This window comes from Ptychodera flava, chromosome 10 (assembly GCF_041260155.1).
Source record: "Ptychodera flava strain L36383 chromosome 10, AS_Pfla_20210202, whole genome shotgun sequence".
Taxonomy (NCBI): Eukaryota; Metazoa; Hemichordata; class Enteropneusta; family Ptychoderidae; genus Ptychodera; species Ptychodera flava.
In genome coordinates, this window is record NC_091937.1 from 30948517 (window position 1) to 30962064 (window position 13548).

Sequence of the window (13548 nt, forward strand, 5' to 3'; positions counted from 1 at the left end):
TAAGGATAAAATAAAATGACTTTTTGAGGAAAAAAATAGAGTGGTCAATTAAAAGAGTGGTCAAAGTGATAGGGTTTTTATGGTAAAAGCTGGGCTGTAAGATTCCTCATGTGCTATTTATAGCAATTATGCAATCTGTGTAAACAGTGCAATGAAAGTTACATGATGCTTTTGATGACCTTGAACTTCTTAATTTTCAAACATTTGTCTCTTCAGTGTGCTTTCTCTGAGTACGTACGGTCTCAACTTATTCAACAGAACTTACTTACAATGTTTATTTGAAAGTTAAAATGTGCTTGGTTAATAGGATGAAAATACTGATAAAAAGATAACCAGCTTCAGATTCTTTACAACCTGACAGATATGCTGTTTTTATGACGAAAATCTTGATTTAAGCAAGTCTTGTTTACTTTCATTAGAATGTAATTAACTCTCGTTTATTAGCTACTATAGACTAATATAGTCTATAGAAGCTATTGGGATGGGTATCTGTCCGGCGTGCACTGTCAGTATGTATGTATGTATGTATGTATGCCCGTTTGTGAGGCGTCTGTCCACTTAAATATCTTGAGAACTGCAGTACTTACTGATTTGATATTTTTGTGTGGATAAAATATATGATTTTGAGAAATTCTTTTTATTAATTTTTGATATTGTTGAAAATATGCAAATTAGCACCAAAAAAGGCGTTTTTGGTAAAAAATCTTCTTCTTCATAACCACTGGTTAGACAGCTTTGTTATTTGGTATACAGGTCCCTAGGGATAACCCAGCTTAGATTTGTTCAAATTGTGATGAAATATGCAAATCTGTATTTTTACGGAATTTTTTTCTCCATTTTGGGTCAGACCATCCTGAAATGAGCTATCAAAGATATCCACCTTATTCATCAATACATGTGTCACAAAAGGTTATTCTCTACATAACACAGCAGAGCTCTGTCAACTGTTGAGTCGCTTGTTTTTTCAAAACCGCTGGTCAGACAGCTTTAATATTTGGTTTACAGGTCCGTAGGATGACCTTAGTGAGATAATTTCATACAGTCAGGAAATACTTAATTTTGTATCCATGTCTATAGTAGCTTCAGGGACTTTGGCCCTATGTTTTTTTTCTGTGCGTTCTGATCGGCTGAAGTTAGGGACTACATATATACAAAAAGCACTTTTTGACCAGCAGAGTGCCTTTATCATGAAATGGTGAACCTCCTCAGTTACTGTGAACTTGTGAGTAAAATTGCCAGACTTTAGACCACTTAGTCCCGACACTGCCAGGCTCCATTGAATGGACAGTCAGCTGATTAGTGATCCATTGGAATTCCGAATCCAAGGACCCCCTTCATTCCCCCTCCCTCCAGGATGTCCAGTCACCAGACAGTGAGAATTCTGACCAGGAAGTAGGAAGACACATTGCGGAAAATCCATGCATGGATCTGATTGTTACCGGTATATACCTGAATACAATGCTCACGTTGGAATTGAAGTACTTCCTGTTGTAGCTGTCATGAAGTCAGCCCACTTTGTTGTTACTTCCTGGTCCTGGCATTGTTCCATTCAGTGAAAATTATATCTCCAGGTCATCGTGTCCTGTGACTGTGACAACGTGAGCATGAAATCGTGTGGAAGCATTAAAGCTCCCTACACACAATTACTTCCATGTTTCTTATTTTTTTAATGATTTTTTTCTCTCACGTGATGGTGACATGTGAAATTTCACCTGAATAATCCCGTCGTTGTGACAGAAAAACCTTACAAGTAAAACGTTGGGGATTTCAGAATTTTGGAAATGTGAAAAAAATATGTACCGGTACACATATTAAGGTGAAATTTTTTTTGCTGTAACTTATGACGTATTTTCTATTATTTTTATTCTTTTTGAAAACTAAAGTTACTGTTTTACTCCTAAAACCAGACTGGAACACTAATCTGGATGTAATCACACCATCAGGGAACTGAAAGGTTTACTCTGCCATATGTGGGTTTTTTTGTATGTAAATATATGTATGTATGTATGCATGTAAGTAAGCATGTATGTACATACAACTATAAATGAATAATAAATAAAAAAATAAATAAATAAATAAATAAAAACTTATAATGTATGTGGGTATATATATATATATATATATATATATATATATATATATATATATATATATATATATATATATATATATATATATATATATCATATAACACAAATTACTTCAAGTACAAAGGAATAATATCTGTTACTTATATTTCATGCCTTCTGCAATCTTCAGACAGTAATGAAGTGATTCTTGGCCCTACACTCTCATTTATATGTTTGGGATGTACCATTTGTAGGTGGTGTTAAAATTTGATAGATAATATTTGTTTGGGTTGCAACATTTTGAAACCAACTCAGAGCATTTGTTTAACAGTGTAGATTTGTCAGCATTGATAATCATGCAGCTTTTCTGGTATAGAAAGATTACATCGCTTCCTTATGTTAGAGTATACTGTAGCTTGATTACAATATATATATATATATATATATATATATATATATATATATATATATATATATATATATATATATATATATATATATATATACTATACATAGATCCATAAAGCCATATGGTGATAACCGGGAGGGCACATTGTATACATTTGGTATAATATATATATATATATATTATATATATATATATATATATATATATATAATATATGTATGTGTGTGTGTTTGTGTGTGTGTGTGTGTGTGTGTGTGTGTAAATAAATGACAAATATAAGCTTATATGAATGACAAATAAATTACAATACCTGCTTCAGGGCCCTCACTTCCCTTGTGAAGTTGGTATCATTGCCAAGCCCCTGCAGGTTTTTAAAATTAAATATATGTACACCGCAGCACCGGTATATCCTGATAATGCATTTAAATAAGCACAGTTTGTCTGTAATGGCTCAGAGAATGGTATGACACTAGAATGACTATAATATGGTTTTGGTTTTATGCCATTGGCCTCATTTGTGTCTCAGCTTCGTTGAGGGATATTTCCTTTGTCAATTAATTATCATTGAAAATAGACTACATGTGTTATCTTGCCCTGATCATGATTCATGGACTTTGCTACTTCTGTGCACCTCAGGGCACAACATCGAAGTGTACCTTGCTCTAAATACGCACCTGCCTATTGTAAATGATCTATGGTAACACAAGTGCGAGGTCAATCAACTTTAATGTGTCATTGACTTAGAAAAGTCACTTCATATCTTATCCTGTCTTAGTTCCTGTATACGTAGGTCCTGTGTACATAAGGTGGTAGGTCCTGTGTACATTATAAAGTAATGCTTACCCACCCAGTGGTGTGAGTTTTCTCTCATTGATATAGCAGCACATGACGCGCTTGATCATTAATGCGTTTCTAAATTTACCTGGAGATTCATCCATCGTAAAAGGGGCCCAGCCCAATCACACTGATGAATCTGCAATTCCTCACAACTTTTCAAAATTATTTCCATTCTGTGTACATATAATTTCCAAGTAGAAATAATCGATCAAGGAGATTGAGTCTGATTGATTCAGACGCAAAGAAATAAAAGTTTTATGTAGAATGTGTTGCAGGAAACATTTTTGCTCTCAAAAAATCAAAAATTTTCAAATATATTATTGACTGATTTTGAAACCTATAAAGAAATGAACTTTTCTATGCATTGTTTTCTACATTTAATACTCAAATTATAATCATTATCATTGGAGGTATCCGAAATTTAACTTTTTCCTGCAAAATTAATGCAGAGAGCAATGGCCATTTTGAAATAAAATTCGAGAAAATTTGCTTTTCTATATGCCAAAAATTTGCTTGTTGAGCCTGATTAAAATATTCTTTATTATACAGGAAAGTTCTTGTAGCCTTTAAGTTTCTTACAAAAATGCATGAGTGAAAGTGTAAACTTCATTTCTTGGGTGCCTACACCTTAACAAGGAAGTTCAGCATTATTTGAACTAGATGGAAAGTTAAAATTAGAACAAGAATCACTTGGATTTTGAATATGTACAATCTGTGAATCTGTGAAATAAAGTTGTGCAATGATCGAGGCTTTAAACTTTTTCTCGATCCTTCAGTAAGAAAATTTGAGCCATTCCCTTTTCGAAATCAAGAATAAAAATCAGGGGTTATATGCAACATTTTGTACTGGAGAAGCAAATGACCTAATATTTGCCAACGCTTGAAAATCAAAATGGCTACCATCTCTGTGTCAACTCTATGGGAAAAATCTTGGTATTTTCACAAAAATAAGATAGAATTTTTTCTCCGTAAACTGCAAAATGAGTCGCAAAAAAGCAGTAGCCCTATAAAGAGTATCATAAAAGTTTGAAGGTTGGCATAGCTTTCTCAGAGGTGCGTTCTTCCATATAAACTATATGACTTCTGTATTCCCTGTCCGACTAGTAAGTGCAGTTTTCTGATCAATAGCCGAGACTATACACAAGGAAAGTGGACATAAAAAACCTGCTTGTGGCTTTTTGAATACAGCTGATTGTATGAGTTGGTCCAAAAATAGAATTAATTAAATATGGCGCAGATATCACGAAGTATAATCAAAGCTTCACCAGGAAGTACCCACGTCTGAGCAAATTACGGCAACGACTTTGAAAGTAAGCAAAAGTGTTCGAGATAATATGCGCCACCAAAGTGAAAGACTTAAACTTTTGCTCAAATTTTCCTCAATGAAACTTCGGACATTTTCTTACCAAAGCAAGAATAAAAATCAGGGGTCACCGTGCAAAATTTGGTACTAGCGAGACAAATTATCTAAGATTTTCGCAATATTTGAAATTCAAAATGGCCACCATCCCTGTGTTAACTCTATGGGGAAAAGTAAAATTTTAGATATTTGAAAAACTAAGATGATTAAAACTTTTCTTTCACCAAGAGCTATAAAATGAGCCCCCACAAGTGGTAGATCAGAGGAGAATTGATTAAATTTGAAAGCCTGAATGTCTGTCTCCGAGGCGCATTCTACCTGAAACGGAGGGTGTAAAAGTCAGTATTCAACTTTAAAGGTATACTGTCACTTATTCCAATTTTGCCACAGTTACCATGGAAAGAGAACATCTAACCATTCACAGGTTTTAAGCTGGTGGCCACTTTTTGAAAACAGCGCCCTCACATGGGTATTTGAATACCAAGGAAAGCCCTTTGACTACATATGGGCATATTTAGATTAGAGGTGACTGTATAACTTTAAGTCTATACACTGTATGCCTTTCACCGCCATGGTTTGGCCCAAACCCTTTGTTATCTATAGAGATTGTGAACCTTTTTAAGGAAAATTAGTGATGAGTGCGGTTAAAAATAAATTCATACCTCCCTAATTTCTTTGTCACTTACCAAATTGGCATGTTTTGTATCTTTCATTAAAGGATTGCCCAACAGCAGCGGTGTCGTTGCAAGGAAAGACATGCGATGTACAGATGATGCGGTCGTCATTCGTAGAATGCGCGAGGCTGGCGCCATACCCATAGCCCTGACTAACGTCAGTGAACTCTGCATGTGGTACGAATCAAACAACTGTGTCTATGGAAGAAGCAACAATGCCTATGACAACCGTAGAATGGTCGGGGGAAGCTCTGGTGAGTATTCGGGCATATAACAGTATAGATACATTGGTTCATAAAAATTAGCAGAGATAAAGCTTGTATATCAGATTGCACGGATGCAAATAGACAAACAGTCATGTCCACACAGATATATGAAAGGGTCGATCTCCACAGGCAAGTCTGCTGAAACATCCTCCGACAGAGATAATGCAGGGAGATTAAAGCAAGCAGTGATCTCTCCATGATGTACAAGAGTCTGATGGAATCATGATTATTGTATCTCACCTCTGCATTAATCTGTAAAGGTCATGTAACATTGTGACGGACAAGGTTGAATAAAGAAACAGAGATTGAAAAATAATTAGGCGTGAATTGAAAGAAAACAGAATGATGCAAACTGAATGAATCGAAATGAGAGGATATGTGTTGAGTCATTGTTGAAAAGTACGAGACGTCATCAGGGAACACGAAAGAGAAAATGAAAGCTGACGGTCATTGACTTTTGAAAAGTAAACCACATTGACAAAAAGGCAAAAGAGAAAGTGAAACTAGTACTGAGGTCATGACGTGAATGTGAAACAGAAAGGAAGCCTTATCATCTTAACATGCTGTGTATTTTGTTTCCCAGGTGGTGAGGGCGCTAATCTAGCAGCGTCTGGTTCGGTGATCGGGATTGGTTCTGATATTGGTGGCTCAATCAGAATGCCTTGTTTCTTCAATGGAATATTTGGACACAAAACTACCACAGGTGATCAACATATATGATTGCCTTGTTTCATTTTTAGCACCAGGGCGTATTTATCAAGCACTGTGAGCCCAAAATAAAATAAATTTGTTTCTGGTCAGCTCACTTGTCATTTCAGGAGCTGAGCATTAAATTTTTCTGCCTCGTAAATTTCTTGGTGAGTCAGAATCTCATGTGGTAGCTGGCTTCAATTCAAAGTTTTTATGATGCACATCCAAAAATGCAAAAAAGAAACGGAAGTATTTTGCTGCCAGTGATAAAAGACAATAAATGTCGCATCAATGTGCGATACTATTGTCAAACCAGCATTGTCACAAACAAAAAAAATGAAAAAAAGAAAAGAAAACGTTGTCATCGCATCACTTTTCTGAATGTCAAGGACCAGAAACAAATCTTTTTTTTTTGGCTCAAAGGTGCAAACATGTCATTTAATTGTCAGAATCTTAGTACAATAATTGTCTGTTTAGTATTCACAGAATTCGTCTTGGCGCCAAAAAATTTTGATTTACTTCTAATACCGGTATTATTGTAATCCAAAACAAGTTTTCAACAGATTGTCAAATTTAATATAAATTATGTCTATAAATGTCTGTATTTGACAAGCGGGCAAAAAAGTGAATTTGGTAGCAGTTGTTATATGTTGGTATATTATCATATATTGAAAAATTCTTGAATAAGTATTCAGTACAGTTTTTGCATCACTTCATTTGACCACCAGCCATTTTCTGATGACTGTGATTTTACAAAAACACCAGTGATAACTTTTTTGTGTTGACACAAGATGTTGGTTCATGGACATTCATAGGAAACTTATAATTTGTGAATTTCTTTGCTCAGAATTTATAAATTTCACAATTTTATATTTGGTGCTCAGCTAATCTTTATAGCAAGCAAGTTTATTAAGCTCTGACTTTGAATCTCTGCGTTTCGGATTTTTCATTTAAGGCATCGTTCCCAATGTTGGACAGTTTCCGTGTGCGATGGGCAAGAGAAGTGAATTCCTGTCGACGGGACCGATGTGCCGGTACGCTGCGGATCTGGAACCCATGCTGAGCATCATGGCAGGGGAAGAGGGACTAGCAAAGATGAAGCTTGGCACTCCAGTGGATCTGAGGAAGCTGAAGTATTTCAGTATTGTGGATGACGGGGGCTCCCTCCTGGTGTCGCCAGTCAGTCCAGAACTGAAAGCCATCCAAGCCAAGGTAAAAAGCTGAAAAAAAAATCTCCCAGATTTTATGCTCATTTAGTTAACTCTGAGAAATGGGGGGCACTGTCAGGCAGTGGTTAGGGTACCAGTTTCACTATCAGAGGATGGCGAGTTCAAGGCCAGTAAATCCAGTAATGGGCTCACTGTCGGAGGACAGTGAGTTCAAGACTCCAGTACGGTGCTGTACCCCTGAGCAAGGCACTTTACTCCTCATTGCTCCATATTGGGTAGCAAGTCATGGGTACCTCATTCTGTAATTGGGCGTTTGCCTGTTGGGTAATGGATTTAATAAAAAAAAGGAAAAGATACACGACACATATCAGTGCTGGCTAACCAAAATCGCTAATCAGATATTCACGTTAAACTGGGCTCAAATAATTTACTTGTCAATCTGTATCGGACAGGCAATTTCAGACAAGTAGGTTGAAATTTTCCGTCTATTATGAGTACATTGCTAGCTCTTTTCTGAACCGCACATACAAACTTTCGTGCAGTTTATGCAACTTTGGAAATTTTCAGATTAAATGCTTTTTAGTGGTTTAAAAACCAGTTGAAAAGATCTTCGAATCAGGATTTACCCAGCAGGCTTTTGGGCAATATCATGTAATGTCATAGCATTGTAAATGCATGAACGGTATATTTGAGGATTAAGTGATATTCTGATATGGATTGTTTCTTTACATGAGTTCTCTGCATCACGTAGGCTGTTCATTTTCAGACAACATAAAGGAAAAAAACACTCCATCTGTTTTTCACTTATCAGGAATCAATGACCTTTGACATTTTGATTGTAAACAATATGAAAGATATACAGTTCAATGTCTGTGTATTGTGTATCATGCATAATTATTAAAAACGTGGAAAATTACGGTTTAGCCTGGCAAACCCAATTGTTCTGCTATAGTGCGTGTTGATCTGTGTACAGGGAAATACCCCTGTTATATAGGTATGGTTAACCTTCCACCAACATGGTTTGACCCAAACCCATTGTTATCAATGAGTGTGGGTCTGTGTACATGGACTTGGGGGTAAAGTTAGGGAGGGTAGGAAACAAACAGATCGGCTTTGCAAAATATGTAAAACAAATAGGTGATTTTTATTGACTCTACCATATAACAAATTCATTTCTGTTAGAACAAAAGTCATGGAAAGGAATAATATGAGAATCTACTGACATTATTTAAGTAAACTCAATTCCCCAAGATCCTGTAACATCATTATTTTATGTTTTGACTGAACATTATGAATTCATATTCTTCATCAATATATATATATATATATATATATATATATATATATATATATATATATATATATATATATATAATATATATATTATATATATATATATATATTATATATATATATTTTCATGATATTAGTATACTCAAACTTAGTTCATGGATATATTTTGCATTAAATGTATACACTTCATTTTGTAAATTGAGTCTTAGATAATTCTAGTAGTCTGTCAGACAGGGTATACTGATAAACTATGTGAATAAAGAATGGTTAACACAAGTACCAAGAGAGAGAGCTGGGCAAGTGGATTTGATTAACTTGGGTAAATTTAGTTCCCTAGATGTACGAAGGCTGCATGCCAATTCTCACCCGGCTTATTACAAACTCCCATTGTGTTTTTTTTCTTGGCATGCTTTTGAATATCCTCATTTATTTTGTTGAAGGTTGTCAAATATCTTGAAGACTCCCTTGAAGTCACTGTGACGGAAACCCAGGTGCGCCGGCTACGTTACTCATTTCCCATCTGGTCCTCCATGATGTCGAAACACAACGACGGCCAGACGTTCACGATGCTGATGGGCGACAGCGGTCCCGACGTCAAACCAGCATTGGAGCTGTTGAAATGGATCTTCCAGTCTTCGAATCACACACTGCCGGCAATCGGCCTGGGAATTGGTGAGAAGCTGGAGAGGTTGACACCCAAGAACACACAAGAGAAGCTCTGCAAAGCTGCCGAGAAGCTGCAAGCCGAGCTTGAGGACCTCTTGGGGTCAGACGGGATTCTCCTGTACCCATCTCACCCCAAGGTGGCGCCCTACCACAACTCTCCCCTGTGCACCCCGTTCAATTTCGCCTACACTGGTGTCTTCAACATACTTGGCTTTCCAATCACCCAAGTCCCCCTTGGTCTGAATGAGAAGGGAATTCCATTGGGGATCCAGGTGATCGCCCGCAGATACAACGACCATCTGACTCTTGCAGTTGCCAGGCAACTGGAGGAGGGGTTCGGTGGTTGGAGAGAGCCTATTCACGGGTAAATGGTTGATGAATGGATAGTGAATGGATGGTGAATGGATGAATGGTGATGAATAGATGCGAATAGATGATGAATAGATGGTGAATGGATGGGTGAATGGATGGTACAGCGTGTCTGACATCTGACCTTTGTGACATTCATTTCGTATATCAATGCAAAATGACTCTACGCTTTCATGGCAGTTTGCAAGATTAATTACTTGCAACTCCAAAGCCTGTGCGCACAATATCCTTAATGTATTTTCACATTACAGGGAAAAAGCATCAGATCTCATAGGTGAGCTTATGTAAAGAAATGAATGTAGAGGTAAAGTAATAGATATTATTACTTTGTACTTGTAGTAATTTGTGGAAATATATATATATATATATATATATATATATATATATATATATATATATATATATATATATATATATATATATATAATATTATATATATATATATATATATATATAATATTAGTATATAAAGATTGCTACAGAATTCAAACAAGATTTGCTTGTTCAGACATATTTGGTGACGCAAAAACTCAATACAATAGTGGTGTGCAATACCAATGCATTATATCTGAAATCTACTGTGAAAGGTGGTGATTTCAACAATGACATGATAGGCCAGCTTCATAAGGGGCCGTGGATAATTGGAACGTGCGCACGGTAAACGAAACTAAGTGCATTTGTCCTCAACCCCCTCCCCCTCCCCTAAACTAAAGTTTTGAAGTGCGGAAATCCAACCAAGCCTCATTCTGTATCTGTATCCGACAATCGGTGATAACATCGCTATGAAATCACGCATACGCAACCGACCGCCCCAAATATCTCCTCTAAAATCAATCTCTGTTCAGTGCCAACTCAACGATGACGCAACCAATAGAATAAAATGAAACAATGTATAAAAATGATTGTTACGTTATTTTACTCGTGTGCTGATTGATATGTATGTCAAAGAATGCTGGTGTAGCACCAGTGCCGTTCTGGCCTGATACATGCCAAACAATGTAGCGATATTTTGCGATAGGAAAACTTGTAGTGCGATTTTTTGCGCACGTTAATCGAAATACAGCCAAACCCCCTCCCCCTAAACACAGAAGTTGCGTTTACTGTGCGCATCTTTTAATTATCCACGGCCCCTAATAGGGTCTATGTTATGAATTTGGCATGCTAGGGTAATATATTTGCTGAAGTGAACAGGCCATCCCTTACCAAAAAGATAGCGCTATTTATAGTAGATATAGCGCTATTTTTGTAGGTTCTTAGGAGTTTTTGGTAGATCTGAAGAGGTGTTAAATAGGTGTCATTTTACTTGTAGGTCTTCAGGAATAAGTCTTGTTATGTATCTACTTAGTGCCTACTAACACCTATCTTACACCTACTTCTGTATATAGATCAACTGTAGGTGACAAATAGATTTGTGTAGGTAAAGCACACCTACATAGACCTATCATGACCTATCATGCACCTAAAGGAAAATTGAGGCGCCCTCACAGGCAAACAAACGTAAAAGCCGTAGTTGAACTTTAAACCCTATTTGAATAAAGAATTCTGCCTACAGGGGTACACCCAATTGATCATTGCTTAGGGGATTTCCCGGCCTTTCTTATGATAAACGTTTGCCGGCTGCAGGCTGGTGAATATTTATGTGACCTTTGCGCTTGTTTTGGTTCCGTATTGCACCAAGTTTTTGACCTAAATGTTAAAATTGGCCGATCGGAGCGATAGCATGGAGGTTGGACATCGCATAGCTGACGTTTTTTGTGATAGCAGCATTGAGTCATTTTATGGTTTCACAGAGTCCCGACATCAAGGATGACAATTGACATACCTCTCACTGAGAGTCTCAGTCCTTTGATCGCCATGAATCGTCTGACAATAAAGATGACGAAGACGGTGCAGCAATGATCAACCCGGAAATAACGCTGACATCGATTCAAGACCGACATCGTACGCTTCAACAACTTCAAGTTGCTGTAATTCTGACGACGATTTTGGTGAGTTGAGTCATGAATTTGAAACGAGAGAAGGTTTGACGATAAGAACATTGATGTTTGGTCATGGCGGGAAGATCGTAATCGGAATATAACGGTACCTGTTGTAATATTGAACTATATCCTTACCCAAAGCCACGGAGGTACAATGAGATGGATGTGTGAATAAAACGATACGCGAACCAACTGAACAGCATGGAGGCACTAAGAGGCAAAGCAAAATGATTCTAAGTCAAAATGGCCTGAGAACATCTTGAGACCCCGGAACATTTTGATTGAACATTTTCAACTTTGTTTGATTCGGACTGGTGACACCACGATGGGTCTGGTTGATAATATGATATGCATTTTTTGTTTTTCAAATATTTTTGCTTGAATTTCTGGCCAACTTGATCCAGTGCCTGCTGTCAGTGCTATGCCGACATTGACAGAGTAATACATAAAAGAGATGATCCTGCATTTGACAAGCTTTGGAAAATTTGTCGAATTTTGTGGAACATGATCACCGGTAGAAAATGTGTGAATTCTGAGCGATGTTTGTCTGTAGATGAAACCATGGTCAAGTTCAAGGGACGTATATTATTCCACAGAAACAAGCCAACTAAAAGCATGTAAGTTAACTGGAGTCTAAGCACAAGCACATAAAAAATAATTTCTTGTGAAATTTTCGAAAGAAAGATTGCTAAAATTCTTAATTCATAAATTGTAATGTTACTTGATCAAATGTGCATTTCATGCTTTTTAGAATATAGTTACTGTGGTCACATACATTGTCTTCTTCTCGAAATTTCTTATGCGTTTTTTGAGACCACAAATCTTTCAGCAACTGGTATACATTAACTGAAGTATCTGTTAGTGACTCTTCACATTTGTGATATCTATCCACCCATAAAACACCTTGGCAGGTACATCAAGTGACCTAAGGTTATCAACAGTGTGCAAATGATCTGATTTTGCATCTCAAAATATTTCGTTGGCATTACAACTTATCACCTATGATACTACCTACTCCTTAGCTGTATTTTCATGATATGTGTATGTAGATTTTTGAAAGGAGTGACATGATTGGCCTCTGGGGCTATTGTAGGTAGTTGTGTATAGATTAATGTAGGTCTATCATAGTTCACTAATAGGTGCTAGTTGTATCTTAGTAGGTGTGTTGCAGATTTATGTAGGCATGTTAGTAGGTCTGTACTAGGTACAAGGTAGGTGTCTGAGTAGGTGACTAGTAGATTTCTGTAGGTATCATGTAGTTGAAATCCTTTTTTCCAGGTGAGGCAATGGTAGGTGTGCAGTAGATTTTCGTAGATATTTAAATGACTTAATTTGCATCTCATAAATATTTCGCTGAAATTACTACATATCGCCTATGATAGACCTACTTGTTAGCTTGTAGTTTTGTAATAGATGTAGGTAGATTTTAAGTAGATGTCCATTGTTTCAGTTGAAAATAAAGCTCTGTTTACCGAACTTTCACCTATTTGTCACCTATTTGTCACCTCTGTAAAATAGCGCTATCACCTACTAAAAATAGCGCTATGTTTTTGGTAAGGGATGTTTCTTTCTTATGGTATGTACATGTTTTTCAGTAACATCCCTGTTTCATGGATTTCTTAGCCCCAAAATGTTTTGGCCTTTAGATTCTATAAATTTGGCGCTATGTTTAAATCAGTAACCATGTGTGAAACCAGAGCCATTACTTGCACATTCCTTGACCAATTTCATTCCAGGTATTGGCCAAAGGACAATTCCCCCATCATA

The 13548-nt window shown here is 36.7% G+C and overlaps 1 protein-coding gene across 1 annotated transcript in view; it reads left to right on the top strand.

Annotated features, from left to right (window-relative positions):
- Positions 1-9835, top strand: part of LOC139142498 (fatty-acid amide hydrolase 2-A-like) — a 36664-nt gene extending 26829 nt beyond the window's left edge. Inside the window, exons 3-6 of the mRNA XM_070712441.1 lie at positions 5394-5603; positions 6199-6318; positions 7261-7517; positions 9208-9835. Of these exons, the coding sequence (XP_070568542.1) occupies positions 5394-5603; positions 6199-6318; positions 7261-7517; positions 9208-9801 (1181 nt within the window). The 3' untranslated portion in view covers positions 9802-9835. The remainder of the gene's footprint in view (positions 1-5393; positions 5604-6198; positions 6319-7260; positions 7518-9207) is intronic.
- The last annotated feature ends 3713 nt before the right edge of the window (positions 9836-13548 follow it).